Source organism: Platichthys flesus, chromosome 6 (genome assembly GCF_949316205.1).
Source record: "Platichthys flesus chromosome 6, fPlaFle2.1, whole genome shotgun sequence".
In the NCBI taxonomy this organism is placed as follows: Eukaryota; Metazoa; Chordata; class Actinopteri; order Pleuronectiformes; family Pleuronectidae; genus Platichthys; species Platichthys flesus.
The window spans coordinates 6,656,781-6,674,229 of NC_084950.1; the positions used below are offsets into that span (position 1 = coordinate 6,656,781).

Here is a 17,449-nt window from a genome sequence, read left to right on the forward strand (position 1 = left end):
CCATTCGCCATCCCTCTCTCCATTTCCTTCTGAGCCGGTGATTGATGGGGGTTGTCCTCGGAGCCCTTTCGATATCTTTCCATACAAACGCGTGTACAGGAAAAACAAACACACACACACACACACACACACTGCCCCCTGCACGGTCAGAGGAGCTGACACACACAAACACGTCCTCACCACAAGACCAGGGCCAGACAGAAGCAACAGAGGGAGCCTCGAGGGGTTTAATGGGAAAACAAGCCACAGTGTATGGGTGAGACAGCAAATAATCTATCACTGAAACCAGAACCCGGGTCTGTGTTTGTTCGGCACACCGGGCGCCGAGGCATTCGGGGGAGCATCCTATCACTGTCTGTTATTGTGCAAAGGTGCAATAATGAGCTGAATATATATTCCTTTGGAAGTCCGGCAGATTAGACGGGAGCAGCAGTGGGAGCGCGGACTCGAGCTGTAACAATGTTCCTTCAAAGCAAACCGCTGCTTGCTCGCATGAATGCACACTGACAAAACTCACACGGACACGGTTCAGCCTTTGTCGTGAATGCACACAAACACACACACATACACACACACGCATTCACACAAAACATGCTACACACCGCGCTAGTCACATGCATTAAACTTTAACTCCGCATGCGACTGGCTTACTGGTAATGGGTGAAGAGGAAGAGAGGATGAGGATAAAGTCCTCATTTAGATATCTAATCCAGTGGGCAGTCTGTCCTGTGTGGCCCATCATCTCCCGTCATTAGCAGCAGGCCAGCAAGATTAAACAAGATCAATGTTTATCACCCGCTGTGCGCGGCACACACCAAGTGTGAGTCGGCCCCACCGCGTCACGACTCCTCACAGCATCTGCTACCAGAGCCACGCTAACACAACGGAGATCTATGATTATGCACAACATACGTGGGGAAGACTAATATTAATCAACTTAACGCCCTCAATCTGTGATCGTGTTCATAGTGGATGAACATCATCTCATGTTAATATTTTTTCTGCAAAGTAAAGCTGTGTAAGTCGGGTTTAGAGTAAATATATAGTGATCCCGCTCTCAATCCAAATCAGACGAGAGCCGAGCGACTCATTTGTCTCTTCGAGTTGCAATTATTCATGAGATTAACTCGACGTTTCTGCACAGATCATCAATTCAGCGTTTGACAGACACAGCCATTTCTCAGTGAGAGATATCCATCAAAACCGCGTTAATGCACATTCATTCACGCAATCAATAATTGAAATGATTAAACAGCAGCTGTGGTGTCGGGCCGCAAAGGGCAGCAGTAATTACGAGTCGGCAACTTGTTAAAAAATGACATGCAGACCGGGTCTGAAAGAGCAGAGAGGCGGTGAACGCTGGAGAAGAAACAGAACTGTGCTTTCCATTCTGTTCTTCTCTCACATTTCCTTTGTTAAATTTTGAGTAAAACAGTTTTGTGAGGGAGGCGGCAAAGTCTGTGCACTCAGTTCCAGGTCCTAATCTCTGATGTGTAGCAGTGGAGTGTGTCGATGTGATTCCGGAGCACGGCCGCCACTAAAAGCAGCACAGCAGCATCTCTATCCTCCCATCCTTCTCAGCACATCATAAGACTGTCGGGACCATATGGTCTGATTAGTCCGCAGAATTAAGCCCCGCGCTGTCGAGGCAGAGAGAAAAATAGAAAGGAACAAATACTTCACTAGTTCCACTGGGAACAGACACACACTGGAGGCTGGAGCGCACCGAGCACACACCCTCCACATGCACATGCCCGTGCACGTGTGTGACAAGTTCCATCTAAAAGCCCATGTAACCCGTTCTCTCTCCTGGATGCTCATCAGCCTGGAGAGAGCAGCACATTTTCTGTGCATCAAAGACACCTGCTTGTGTAATCAGCCCTGCACAGGCTGTGATGGAGTTGTTCTCTATTTCTCTGTTTCCTGGAACTGATTAAATAACTGAACCATGAGATGGACATCATCTTCAAACACATTCTCAAATCTGAGCCTCAAATCCCTCGCCCTCTACATGGGCTTTTTTATGTTTTTTTTATCACCAGTAAGACAAGAATTTAGCAAGAAGCCTTTTTCTTCATTCTTCCGTCTCTTCTAGCTCGCTAGTCATTTTCGTCTTTCCAACAAAAGCAGTACTTTCACAAATTGCCCGTCGCACAATTACTGCAATTTCTGCAATTTGTGCACTTTTACTCAAAGGCAAAGTTCGCCGCATGTCAAAACATCTCACAAGGCAACTTGGCCAGCCATGTGATCTTCTTCCCCTACATTAAAAATCTCCTTGTTCACAGTTCACCCGGCAAAGCTTTCAAAGTTGTCTGTGTCCTGTGTGTTTATCGGTGCATCCTTTGGCCACAGAGAGTGCAGCCGCAGCCATTGTTATGCTCAGTTAATTGGACCTTTGGGTACAAAAGGTTGAGAAATTCGAGGCCAAATAGATAAATAAGCACACGCACTGAATTCCCACGACGTGTCCTCGCACTCGCTCCAATTTTCCAGCGCTCGCCGCAGCCTATAGGACGGCTCGTCTGAGAGCCTGGTTCATTAGAGGGCTTCGGGACAGTTCTATCTGCCCCCCCCCCCCCCCCCGACTCAATCACACACCTACCTCTCTGCGAGTTTGTAAAATATCAGCAACAGTCTGTCCCAGGCTATTCAACGACACATAAATTGTTGTTTAAAGTCATGTTTTGTGACTGGGAGCAAAACAGCTCCTGGTTAATCAATAGCACAAAATCGATTCCGCTCTCTCCGGGGAAATGCCACAGAGAGGCTATCCATGGAATGCAATGCAAAGGTGGAAAAAAGTTTGAGACGGAATGAGGTGGGATATAAATTGTTCATGTGTCCACCACAGATCGTTCCAGATTTAGCCAATCGCTGCCAGGACGAGAGCGAGAGAAATCCAATTATGCCCCGAAAACCCCCGAAACCTCAAACTCAAACCTTTGTCTCCCACTAAAGCTGTTGTCAGCACATCATGGATTAGATTTAATAAAGCAGAACCTCCTCGGCTGGTGATGAGCTCCTCGTACAATGTGCGAGTCGTGCTCATTTATCACACAGGTAGACGCTAAGCTCCGCGGAGGCATCCCGGGAATCTGTGCCGCTGGAGGTCAGCAAGACATTTACCTGACAGCGGCTGCCTCCGCGCACTGTCTGGAGTTGACACTGTCTGTGGTAATGGGCATCAATAATGCAGACCCTTGGCCGGATAAAAGCTCCCTGCCGCCACGGCTGTCCTCACAGCACCGCGGCGTGAGCGGCGCTCGCATCTCGAGGCACACCGACAACAAACTTGCATAATTCACAGAATGTGGGATGAGCCGGTGAGGTTTCCTGCCGTAACGAGAAAAACATTCCCAGTGGAACGAGGACGCCCGAGACATATACATTCCTAATCATTCCACGACTTTGGCCTCAATAATAACTGTGTTTGCCGGCAACTTAAGCCAATTTATCCGTCTCCCAACAAGAGCACAGACACAGAAATATCTCCTCTTGCTGCAGTGACAGTGGGGATGCAACAATCTGATCGGATAATGGCAATACATTTCTGTTATTGTCGTTATGATTTAATTTTTTTTTTTTAAATGTGCTGTTTCTGGCTGTTGGTTATAGTCATTAAGTCCCTCGTAGTGCCGCAGCAGATCCCCGGAGACAGCGGCCTCCTGCGCGTCAGCAAGTGCCCAATGAGGACGTGTTTACAGTCGCAGTGACGGGGACTGCTGGCAGCTGTAGTAATTATGAGTCTTGTCAGTCAGGAGTGGTGTGATACAGTGGTGGAACCGGCGAGGCGGCCGGGGGGTGGGGGGGGGGGGGGTTGTCAAAATGTCAGCCCGGAGACACGTGGCTCCACTTTTCACTTGTTGCATTTTTCTCACGTAAAAACAGGCCCCTGTTTCTTTACAGTGTAAAGTCGGGACAAAGAGAGAACTGCTTCTTAATGAGACTCAGGAAACCCTGAAGTGATAAATGTCTGACAAAGTGCTTCTGGGGCAATGGCCTATATATTAGGGTTTCCAGTGTAGACAGAAGACATCCGGACCAGGACTCTGTCTTCTGTTCTCCGTTCAAAGCCAAACGCGTCCACACAAATCAAACATTTTAGCCACACAAACATAAAAGAGAGTGTTTTTTACCCAGACGGCATTTTGGCTGATGTCTATTGTTATAAGACATCGAAATGAAAATAAAAGAGTTTGTACATATCGTGCCAAGACGGCCATTTGAAGATTACGTCTCTGACTTTGCTCTGCCTCACTCTAATAGAATAGAGTGTGGCACAGACAATGTTCAGATGTTGTGCTGTGGATCACAAGAGGTTTGGAGCATGATTTCATTAGGGGATGTTCATTCTTAGATTTGTTGCAAGAAATCTTTCATTTAGGTTGTGTTCCATCTTCATTTACTTTGACCTAGTAACATCTTTACCGATGCTTACAGCAAACGGTACCTTTATATAAATTCCAAGATAATTCATAAAAACCCAGTAGTTGCACAGAAATGCTCTGTTCATTCTTAAGCATTTGATTTTCCAGCTAGAGCCTTAGAAAGAGGCCAGATTGGAACAGCTTTCATCATAAGCATGCAGATAATTTAAAAAGCTGATTTCAGTTCACCTCAGTTTCTCTGCACACGGACAGTTTACCTGCAGGCCACCAAACCCCATGCTCAAGCGTGATTGGTCAAACTAAAGAAACCCAAAACCAGAAGGTCCAGGTCACGTCACCTACAGATTCTCCGTCCTCACGTGAAGAAGGTGTTTCTAGGGATGAGGAGACCCTGAGGAAAGTGTCAGAGTAAGTGCCGGGAGAGAAAAGTCTGTTTTCTCCCCATGTGCTAAACTACACACACACGTCTTTCTCTCTATTGTTTGTTCCCTCCTTCCAAAGGGCAGGTCATACTTCTCCTCTCATCTTCCCTCTGTTTGCCCCGCAACCGTCTTCCGACAAATATTAGCGCACTCTGCCCTTTTCACAGCTGTACACTGGTAGATTTCCTCACAGCTCCCTTGTGCCCTGTGGCCATCCACCCTGCACTACAGGCGAGGTACATGCACACCTCATTCCCCTGCTGCCACTCCGATAGCTCCTCACTCCTGCCCTCTAACCATGTGACAATTATATTTCATCACGCTGACCACTCATCAGCACAGTACAACTCCCTGCCCTTTAAAAAACAAACAATCTCCCAAACTGGCATGCTTTTATACGCCCATCCACCCACCCCCACACACACACACACACCCACACCCACACACACACATGCCCCCAGTGTTACAACTTGTTCTGACCTTTCTCTGCCCCTCATAGTAGCGTCTCCTATCCATTTTAAATATCTCTCCTACATGTACAAGAGAGCCACTTCCCTTCATTTCCCTGCTCTTGTTCTCTCTGTGCTTAATCCCGTCTTTAAAGAGCCGTGGCACATGCCCCCCCCCCCCCCCCCCCTTTTCCCCACCTACACGGCATCAGGGAACATGCTAGGACTGTCGAGAGGAAAGGACCGCGGGGATGCTGCACAGACGCATTCCGTGGGAGTGACCACAGAAGCAGAAATCAGATGCTTCGGGCGAGTTACAGCTTCGCAGCTCGTCGACACAAGTCACAAATCTGAGACTCTGTGCTCCCGGGGGCGGGGGGGGAAGAGGGTCGGGATACTGGAAGAACAATCACAACAGTTAACACATGCCCAGTGAGTGATACGCAAACAAATTTACACAGCTCCCTTGTGTGCATGCACATAAAACCACGCACACGTGCTCACAATCACAAAGGGGGGGGGGGCATCCATATAACCATGGGCATTTTTTGTTTTTTACTCCACTGAATAAATTCAGACGGCTTTTGTGAAATTCTTTTCTACTTAAACAAACATTCCCCACAGTCACAAATTACCAACAAACAAAAAAGGGATCGGGTCTCTTCTTAATTTCACATCGCAAGGGGAGTATGCAAATATCGTGGGGCGGCGGGGGAGAGAGGGGGGGGGCAAGTTGAAAAAAGGGGAATTGGATTAAAGGCAGCGTGAGGCCAGATGCTGACTATGAGACAGAGGAGGAAGGACAACAGAGGGGAAGAGAAGGTTGCCTGACAAAACAGGTTGTGAAGAGGTGATTACCACAAGCAGAATCCCACCCTGCCCACTGACGCCTCGCAGGAACCACTCCGATATTCCCCACTCCACTATTCCCCACTCCGATATTCCCCACTCCGATATTCCCCACTCCGCCTCACGAAGTGGGACGCAGCACTCGCTCGATACTCCTCCAAACCCGTCAAGTGCCATTAACAGATTCATACTCAGGTGCAGGGAAAAGGAATCGTCAGGTAGGATACAAGCAAAGAAACGCGAGAAAAATTCCCCTCCAATACAAATCTAAACTGACATCCTCTGTGGGCCAGCCAGGAAACAAAAAAAAAAGAAGCCTTTGCAGAAAGAGCTGCAGAGGTCCCTCACTCCCTCTCCTCAAAACAACACCACGTAACTGTTTGAGTCATGAGTCATGGCCTACTTCCAATGCGTCTTTACCGTTTCTTTCTTTTCCTTTTTCTAACGCTACTGGTTTGATACACGGAGGCGATGTCAGAAAGATATCGCTTCGTGGTTTTCTCTGGGGATTTTTGGTGTACTGAATATAGTTTACACGGTAAATATTTCTCCAGCGCCAGCAAGGGGATCGAGGCGGAGAGACGAGGAGGAATACTTTTTTTACGGCGCCCTGAGCAAGAGCAGACTCCTTAGACAAACAAGGTGATACGACTGAGTCTGAGGCATCCGTGTCAAAGCGTATTAAGATCTTGGGAATCCTCTCCATGTACATCCATTAATTAGACCCCCCCCCCCCCAGCCATCTAAAGAAAATACACAATATAATACATAAAAAAAAGGGTTTGAGTGAAGTTAAATTAAAAGAGGAGAATTAAGTGAGAAGTTTGTTTTGTTTTTGCAAACCAAGACTGAGACTCCTTACTTTAAGGGTGTAATTAAAAAAGTGAGTTGAAACGAGTCCCAGCAGTGAGATGGTTGTTTAAGTTCCTGACCTCAGAAATAATGAGCTACGGTAAAGATCTAAATCAACAATGTGATGTGTTTGCATTTAGCAGTCAAGTGTGAGAACGTGTATGATTAAATAAACTGATCATGTCCTGCCGAAAAGAAAATTCAGCCAACGATAAAACATTTATTAAAAAATGTAAATCCGGCTGCTTAGGGTTCCTGATTCAAACCATGAACAAACACCTGGTTTGATGACGTTGTGATGCAGCGTGGGATCATGGGAATTTTGTTATCTTTGTCATCGTTGTTGATGAAAATCGACCTGATGCAAATTGTGTTCACGGATGAGGTGAATTCACGATACAGTGCAAACGGCCATGACTAATGGTGATCCTCTAACAGTGGAGGAATGGGGGGGGGGGCGGGGGAATCAGCTGACTGGCTTTCTGAGTAGCCGTGTGTTTTACCTCCGTCATTCGTCGTTTGCCCCGGAAGTTATTTCAGAGAAGGACAAAGTCACGGGTTAAGAGGATTAACTGGGAGACCGAAATAAAGCGACTCTAGGTTTGAACGTTAGTGGACACATTTTGTAAATACACAGGTCAAAGGTATATATGACAAAGGTCCAGTCAGGTTTAGACATTAAATATTGCATATTATGTCTTGAAAATAGGATTAGTGACACACTAGACACTCTGTTGTGTCACACCATGTATCCACCAGGTATCACCTCTGACACTCCCACAAAACTATCCCTAGTTTTGTGGCTCAACTTTTGGACACTGTTGTGAACCATTTAGAGTCAATCCATCAATCAAATGTATTTGTATAAAGCTCATATCCACAAATCACAATTTGCTTCATTGGGCTTAAAGGGATAGTTCACCCAAAAATGGAAAATCCCTCATTATCTACTCACCACTATGCCAATGGAGGTGGTCGGTGAAGTGTTTGGGTCCAAAAAACACTTTCGGAGTTTCATGGGTAAACAGTGTTTCAGCCAAATCCAATACAATTGAAGTAAATGGTGACCACTTCTTCAAACGTAGAAAAACAACACAAAAAAACATAAAATAACTCCATAGTGCTCGCGTGGTGTTGTCCAAGTGTCCATAAGCCACATCATTAAAATTTGACATTTACTTCTATGTGTTAAGCCTAAAAAGCCACTGTGAATTTATTATATCCTGGTGAACTATCCCTTTAACAAGTGCCACATAATCTGCCTTGATCCCTCGACTTGTAGAAAGAACAACTGCAAACACTTCAACTTCAGAGACGGACGACGAGAGAACATCGACAAAATAACAATATTTACAATGAGGCAACTTATTGTTGAAGCCAGAAACTGTAGGAAAGTAGTGCACACTGGTTTCAGATCGGTCACGACCCGTGTGCACAGCTATTCAATAGGAACATCCACAGGAGCTGCTATAGGAGCTGCTGTAAATTATTGTTATCATATTCAGGATTACGAGACACAGACACATTCTGACGGATGTAGATCTTTTTATGCATGGTGTAAAATGTGTGCAAAAACACTGTGGCACTAGCTCCGTCCTCATTGTATAACACATTGTAAATGATGCCATAATTATAACATTGGTGTATTGTTAAACATTTATTCCAAACGAAACCTTTCAGCATCATTGTTGATTAATACAACCGCCAAGAAACGGCTCAGTGATCAAACATGTCATGTCTAAGAGCCACAGGGGGCGGGGGGGGGGGGGGGGGGGGGTATTGGGTAAGCACGTTTTCTTTCAGATAAGTACGTCAATGAGGATGTACTCTACTCGGCACTGAGATGAATCCTGAACTGCTGTCCCCTCGTCCGCATCGTGCCGGAATCACCTATCTAAAATATCTAAGTGTCGAGCTACACTTTCTAATCTCCGTCTGAGCAGCAACGTATTAGCTCTCATCATAACGCTCTCCCCACAGCACACTTATTAACATAAGAAAGCCTCGCACCAGTGCGATTAGTATTTCATGCCCACATCAACCAGTTAATGAACACATTCGCAGCACATTTGCTAAATCTGCGCTCACCAGTTAATAACCATTTGTATGTTTTTTCCCCCACGTAGACTGTAATGAGCGTGTGGGTTCTTGTAATTATCCAGGGGAGCAAACATTAGGCTGTTAAGCACAAAACCAACCACTAACACATTTACGGGGCAAGAAGAAGAGAGGACTGCACGGTAATAAAGCTAATGGTCATAATGGCAGGGATGCAAGTGTTGCAGAAGAGCAGGGTGAGATTGAGAAGCTCTGTAAAGCAACTACCTGCACTATCACAAAGGTCAGTGTGCTTTTTATACCTTGGTCTCTACGGAGCCATAATTTAACTCAGGCGCTGGTTTTCGACCCCTTGCTTTGTGATCCTGAAGCGCTGCATTGTGTTACAGTGGTAACCTTCCTGTTTCCTGTATTGGGTTTTTGTCAGAATAGTTTAAGAATAGACAATTATTCATCACAACAAAACTAGTTGAGTGTTTTCTAGGTGGGCGTCAATATCTGGTACCAACCTTTTCTATGAACATCATAAAAATGAAACAACGCAACTGGGAGGACGAGTAGAATTCCAGTTATGCACCTACTGTATCTCTCGTGTAAAACCTTGTTTTGAAGCTGCATGAACCACCTCGACCATACACTGGTAAATGTATCCTGGTGCATTCTGGGGGAATATGTCAACTTCTCCATCATCATCTAAGTCAATCGGGTCTTTTAAGTATAGTTCTTGTGAGATGATACATAGAACAGTGACTCTCAAACTTTTGCGCTTCAAAGATCCTTTAGCCGACACCAACTCGAACATGGGCGCCCATTTGACAAGATTTTTCCTCTTCAAGGATTTATTCCAGAAGATGTTTGAGATTCAGAACCCCAATAGTCTTCTCATTGTGATACATATGGATGAAAATGTTAAAAAGATAAATTATTCCCCTTTTGGCCGGGGACCCCGCTGCAACCCTTCAAGGACCCTTGGGGGACCCTGGACCCCACTTCGAGAACCCCAGGCAACAGGACGTAGGGAGGGCAGCTCTGAATATCTAAAGTGTGATGGATGCTCTTCCAGGAGGCATTTAGAACAGAGAGGGACCGAAATGTAAGAAAAGGATCTGAATTGCTAACCTCCAAACCAGTTGGGCTACTGTGCCACCTCTGCAGCGGTGTTACGATGAAGGATCGAACCATCTCTTCCAACAAGATTCGCTCCAGTTAAGAGAACTTATAGTTTTCCAACTGTATATGTCAAACTGTCCGCCGTGCACATCTCATCAGAGAGAAACGATGGTGCCTCACATCTGTATCTGCCCATGTATGCGAATGATGTGGTAAACATCTTTAAGGTCAGAGCGCTGAACGCTGCTGACTTGTGTAGTCTTTGAAGTCTCGCTGCAGACTGCTGCCTGACGGTGCTTTCTGTTTGACATTCAGCAGGTGACTGTCAGCTCTGTGCTGCCGAGGGTTCGCCCTGGTAAAATAAGTGGAGATGCTGCAACGCACGGGGCCTTATTAAAACTGTTGTTATCGTACCGGGGGTCAATTTCCATGTGATCAAGCAGCCTCACACTCGCATACAAACAAACACCAGCAAGGACAGAGCTCCTCACTCCTGCTGCCTCTTTCTCTCATGTGTCTGTGAGCTCGCTCCTTTATCTGTGAGACAGACCCCGCGTTCACAGCAAGACCCGTTCAAACCCATATACATTGGGAAGCAGAATTTACATAAAAGATTAGGTTGAAACCCTGAAAATAAAATAAAAAGAGGGGGATGTAACAAGCAGAAGAAAAAGGTCTCCTGTCAGGACTCAGTGTGGAAAGTCACAGGATGGAGAACATGACATGGTTTTGATCAGGAGAGGGGAGTTCTGCAGGTGAGAAAGGTAAAATGGAGGAAGGTATCTGAATATCTGTCAGGGTAGAGTTGTTTTATTTCTGCTATCGTAGCTGTGAAGGTGGGGAAGGGGGGGGGGGGCCGTCAGAATTCTGACTATTTTTCCTCCCTGTGAAATGCCTCCTGACACCCTTTGCCAGAGCGTGTCCCAATCAGACATGCAATTACAATCTCGAACACGCTGTGCAGTGTAGCCGCAGCAGGCACGTCAAATGAAAACAGCGCACCCGGTTTCCCTCGCAGCGTGCGGCTCAATTACAAGGCGAATCATTTTGATTCCTTGTTTTTGTTGTTGTTGTTTTTTTTTGGGGGGGGGGGTACGTTCGGAATATGTACGTTATGGAGGAGCAACACACAACTTTAACAACCGATGGGAATCACGTTTTCCTCCAAGAATCGGAGAGGACGCCTGAATGTGGCAGTGCTACACTTCAAATCCCTGGGACTAAAGAGTGAATGAGAGGAGGATTAGAGGGGTAATGCCAGTAGATGAGAGAGGAGGGTCACAGTGGATTGCCACTCTGCAAGGATTAGCTTCGAAAACAACTTCACAGTGGCAAACTATGTCAATCAAGGACATAATTCAACCACTTCACGTAGACACTTCAATGTAAACTCATGTGGCCCCTGCTCCAGACGAACCTGTCGTGTGAGATCAGCATTGAAACACCTCACAGATGAATTTGACAGCAATCGGAGAGCATTGAACATCATGTTGAACATGTATCAGGGATGTGGATGGTTACATGATGGGTCACACCTGTGGAATGAGCCTGGGCTCTGTATGGATGTGATGGATATGTCAGGCCATGTTTGGGGAGGGGGGGGGGGGGGATCCACTGGTGAATGCTGAGGTGTCCAGATGGCGGCACAGTTTTACCGTGTGCGCATAATGTGCAGCCTTTTCCATTTAAATAGGGCACGATCACCACAATGCAAATAATTCCCGGTGAGAGGAGGGGGGGGGGGGGTGCATGGCCCAAGTTAAGTGCGGATTAAAGGGAGAGGAATATTCTACACACCTCGTTTATCCTGAATCCTAACAGTGAGCTCCACGGTGGACTCTGCCTCCCTATCCAGCCTCCTGCTTATCGTGATATCTCCACTGTCGCGCCCCACGCTGACCGGGGAGCTCTGCGACTCCGGGTAAATCAGCTCGTAGGCGGCGGACTGAAACCTGGTGGGGCTCAGGCTCGTGATGACCGACCCGATGCTGGCGTCCTCGGACACGTTGAGGTGGACCAGAGTGCCGGAGTCAAGCAATGCCCTCGCCGACCGCCCTGCCCTCTGTGACCGGCGCGCCAATTCAGCGTTGCGCGTCGCCCACCGCTGGGGAGCGATGGTCACCACCACACCTTTACTGGTCAGAGGGGGCCAGCCGTGGTCCCTGGCAAAAACTGTGAATCTGACTTGCGAGGGGAGCCCCAGGATGGAGTCCACCAGCAAAACTTCGCCTGTCTTCGGGACAACGTAGAAACTGCCGTTTTGGGGCACAGAGATATAAGTCAACTCTGCGTTCTTGCCGCTGTCTGCGTCCACCGCCTCCAGCCGGTGCACCACACTCCGGAGCGCGGTGGTGTCGTCTAAAGTTATGTGGACGGTGTCTGCACTGCGAAAAGTCGGTGCGTGGTCGTTGGTGTCCAAAACATCCACTTTGACCGACGCTACCTCGGAGACGACCGAGTCCGACGCGCAGGTCTGACAGCAGACACCGACGCTCAGCCGGTACTCTGACCGAGCCTCTCTGTCCAAGACTCGGGAAGTTTTCAGTAATAGGTTCCCCCGCCTGTGGTGGGCGAAGGCGCGGAAATCGTCGCTGCCATTCCCGTACAGTTTGAAGTGCATTCCAGAGACTGGGCACCATTTTTGCGCGTCAACGCGCCTCACCGGAATGCTCAGTCCGTTCACTTTAGAAGCCACCGGCGAGTTCTCAAAAACATGCCCGTGAAAGAAGGGCAGTCGCTCCCGTGCTCGATATCCAGCAGCCGCCATGAAAAGGCACCATAACAAGAGCCCCCAAATCATGATGGTGGCAAGTTATGGACCTCCAAGCGGTTAGTAAAAAAAAATCCTTAAAAAAGGAAAAGAGAAACACTTAAAAAATCTTCCCCTCATAGTTATCCACGGTGTGATTCTTCCAGGAGACCCACGCGAACTTCCCCCTCGATCATCATGAGAGCTCCGTCTCCGGGCTCCTGTGCGCAGTCAGTCCACAGCGCTGCAGGCAGCTGGATGCGTTCAGCACCACAGCTCCGGACAGCGCCAAGCGCGGGGGCGTGGCGGCGCGCGGGGACGGAACTCCCGGGTGAACCCACCCTGAGACGGTCCCCGCCTCCAAACCTCCCCACGGCGGCCGAGCTGTGCACACGCAGAGAGCTTTATCCCAGCTGCATGACACCGTCTGCTACAAATCCGCTCTCAGGCGTAAAGAAGTGTTGATAGAGAGCAAAACGCTCTAGTCCAGAGAAGGTCGAGTGCTCCTTTATCCGAGAGACACTCTGTCTGTCTGGAATCCAACGCACACTGCCAGCCCTGCATGTCAGAGTTGCCCTGCGCAAGAACACTTCTGCAGTTGCTGTTTACAGAGACTCGTGCGCTCCTCTCTCTCTACCTGTCTGTCGGAAGGATTTGATCCCACAACCCCTTCTGCTGAAAAGTCACCTCTGAACTCATCATTTTACAGTCCCTGTGATCAACAAATCATGTTTCATTTACAGCCTGAAGAGAAGAGAGGCTGTAAAATGCATCAATATAAATGTAGTTGTCAGAGTATGGGCTGTTAAACTGTGCAAACATGATTGTTTAAGACAAGCCACTCTGAGTGGCTCCATATGTCTCTGCAGCTTGTGTTACATGCAGAGCAGAGTTCAAATGAACATTGTCACCCTGATTGCTTCTCCTCTCCCTTCCCACTCTACTGCTGTGCCAAGCTACCCAGAGCACTCTCGACCCAATCTGTAGGTTGGCTGCTGCTAATTCTCACAGACTGCACACTTTCAATTCCCCTCACTGCTCTGCATGTGACAAGTCAGACGGCTGAATATTACATGGGCCGCAGGGCTGTGAATAGTCAAAAAGATAAGGAAATAATGGGCTGGAGAGCACGGCTGCTTTCTACACTGACTGCATCTCCCGCGTCATGTCAACCTTTACTTTAGATGTGCGTGGATCAATATTCATATGCACTGGGGGCACGATGATACGCCCGTCCCACGTGATGCTCCCCCTCTGCTCATACATAGCGTATAGTCTACATCTGTATTCAGTCTGAAAAATCATCAAAGCCTCCGCTGAAAGATCCTTATCAATTTGAAACGACAATCCATCACTGCAATTTTACCCGAATCCACTCTCTGCAGTAAACTGCTCCTTTTCAGGCAATAACTCTGGTAACTGGCAGTGAGCCCCCAGACAATTTTGAATCCCTGCCTGCAGCTGGAGCACAGAGCTCATATTGGTGGATCGCTGTATTCTTTTACGAGGCACAAAGCTGTGGGCTGTGTTACCAGGACACATGAGCCATCCCTACACTCTCTGGTGTTTTTTTACAATCTCCGTCCTGAGGAGGGAGAGGCCCTTTTCCCGAAAAGAAATCCGTGCCCAAAAATAGCCACAGCCCAAAGTGTGACAGGGAGCGTATTGATGAGAAATGGCCTCATGTAGCAGCAGTGCCATGTTGTCATTTTCGGATGAAATGGTTAAACCTACAATAGACGTCGTTGGAACTGTCTGAGACGACCCTGAATGCTTTATTCTGCTCCGCGACTTGTCTTTGAACTTCTTAAGTGCTTCATGAATACAAATCAAAACCCCGTCTGCTTATCATGTTGTCTTACATGCTGAAATTCACCGTGACTGCCAGCGTGGGAGATAGCTGTGACGAGGGCCAATACAATCCCTGGGCCCAGGCCATGGTGGTTTACTTGAGGGGTTGCATGAAGCTGCTATCTACTGAGATGAAAACATACAAAACAACCACAACAACAAAGCTGCAATGAATTAAATGAAATAAAAAATCATGAAACGGTCTGTGCCTCCCTCTTCTCCAACAGATAACGCGGAGCTGCAGGGCATTTTGGGGGGAAAAGAAGGAATCCCACTGAAGAAAGCAAGCAACAAACATTAGAAAGCTTCGTGCTTTACTCAATGAATAATTGACCGGGTCCATTCCCTTCACTCAGACGGAGGGAGACGTGGCTAATGAAGGCAAAGGTTGTAGCCTTGCAGCATTTTAAAAGATGCTACCTTTGCTTCTGTTCTCCTCAGAGACGAGGCATGATGGGATTTGGTGAGTGTGGGGGGGGGGGGGGGGGGCGGCGATCCTGTAATGTAGCCTGTTGTGTGAGTCGTCTCTTATTCTTCCAGGAAACACAGGAACTGGGGATGATGGAGGACAGACTTAAGAGGACTTGGCACCGACATCAGTTAATCGGCAGCTAATGTCAGCGAGTGCAGTGTTTAAAAAGTGTCTCAGAAATAGACCATTCAGCACAAGTCAACGGAATAATTGGCAGAAGCAGGCAGGTTTATTCGAGAATGACAGGACAATTAGAGCGAGTGACTAAGCAGCGCAGCTCTCGTGGCTGCCATTCATCTGTGAACGTTTATGGAAAGCCCTACACCGTGCAAGTTCGCCTGACAAGACCCAATTCTGGAAACACCGTGACATCCGCCAGCAGAGGCAGCAGCAGCTCATGTGTCGCATGTGGGGCCCCTCGGGACACCCCCAGCCCCCCCCAGCACCCCCATCACAACCCGGGGCCTAACAGCATTTAGTGGAGCTGGAAATATCGAGATATGTCCCACATGTGTTAGATTCGGCTAATTAGATCGTATCTGTGAATCCCTTAAGGCTCCTGGCGCTGTAGTATTTTTAAACCGTGCTGTAAACCATAACTGTTAATTAATAGAGCTGTTAATTACAGTGCCAAGTCTGCACATTGCTTCAATATTAACCTTTTCCGCTGTTGTAATAATAATAACAACAACAACAGTGCAACGGAGCCTCCACCTAGTTTTGAAAAAGATGGAAAAAAAAGAGCAACCAAGTCAAGCGTCTCATCACGGAGCCACACCCCCTGCAGGCTGGATGAGTGTAATAATGAAATGAGAACAACAAGCAGCCACCTTGGCAGCAGGAAAAAAAAGCCCCCAAAATAATGTCATGATTAAAACATCAGGCCCTTTTGTTTTGATAGAAGCAAATACGTGCAACAACTTCAGGGCCGCGTCTTGTCTGAGCAGCGCTTCTTTATCATACCAGCGTTGTGATTGGAGGAGCCCGGGGGTTGCCTCAGTGATTAGCACACTAAGACACCATCATTGATTTGAACCGTATCTCGCCGAAATAGCCCCCGAAACAATCATGACTCCCTGTTTGCAGTCTAAAAGATTTCTTGCACCATCAAAGGACCGGGGAGATGTTCACTGAAAAGTAAAAGGAGAAAACGAAAATGAGCATGGCACTGTGTCCTGCTCGCTCTCCGGCTAATGAAGAGGCGAGCTCCTCTTCTTTAGAGGGAAGCCATGATGATGATGTTCTCTTTGAAACGCGGTTTAGTCAGTTAGAGCGTTTTCCTTGGATTGTGCACTTTCTCTCTCAGTTAATTATTCTGGCAAGGCCTAGCCATTAGGCAGGTTTCCATTACTCGGCCAGTTCAAGGCTACTAACTGATAGTGTTAACTCAATAATGTGCTATTTATGAGGCTGAGAGGATTATGAGAGGGGGAGGGGGGGTGAAAAAGACTGAAGGCTACTGAATGTTTCCATGAGCCAAAGCAGCTAATCATCTCCTCGGCCGTGGTTGGTTCTGCAGCATCTCACATCGAGGCCGAAACCCAAAGTCCCCCCCCCCTCATTATCTGGCATCAGCCCACTGGTTCCAGCTGTTGAATCTTCATTATCTGATCGCGGTCAGACCTTCTGAGCCTGAAATCTTCTTTTATAAATCAACGAGACTTGTCAGAGATGATGACTCAGTTTCAGAATTGAAATAGATGACATCCTTCCCCGTCTCGAAAAACAGACTGAACCCTGCCTCGTTTCCAGGCTCCACGTCGAGTGGCTGCTCGCTGAGAGCAGCTCTGAATGGACGTCGTGCTCATGTATCAAATGGTGCCCTCCAACAAACTCCTTTATCCTGCATCCAGGCAAAAGGCTGCGTGGTTCATCATCATCGCTGCTGCTGCTTTGTGCAGTTGTTTTCGAGCAGGAAGATGATTTGAGGAGTAATGATGGGCTTTTCTTCACTACCCCCCACTAACAGAAACAGCCCCCTGGCCAAAATGAATATATATTTTGCAGCTTATGATGCCAAACAAGAGCGAACAAAACAGATTTGTTAGTTTTTTGTTGTTTCTCTGTCAATGAGTGAATGATTATTTAATGAAAGCTGTTCATGTGAAAAGTCCGAACCTGGTTTGAATCTGTGTCTCACCACATGTATCGTCTCCGCTGGAGCAGCCATGGACATGGAAATCATCCATTTCTGCTCCTTTTGGCACCTAAGTCTTCCTCAGCCACAGTGACAGCGAGGGAAGGCT

At 47.5% G+C, this 17,449-nt stretch overlaps 1 protein-coding gene across 1 annotated transcript in view; it reads right to left on the minus strand.

The window, feature by feature from the left end:
* Nucleotides 1-12,931, minus strand: part of LOC133954774 (neural-cadherin-like) — an 88,842-nt gene extending 75,911 nt beyond the window's left edge. Inside the window, exon 1 of the mRNA XM_062389258.1 lies at nucleotides 11,929-12,931. Within this exon, the coding sequence (XP_062245242.1) occupies nucleotides 11,929-12,931 (1,003 nt within the window). The remainder of the gene's footprint in view (nucleotides 1-11,928) is intronic.
* Between the last annotated feature and the right edge of the window lie 4,518 nt (nucleotides 12,932-17,449).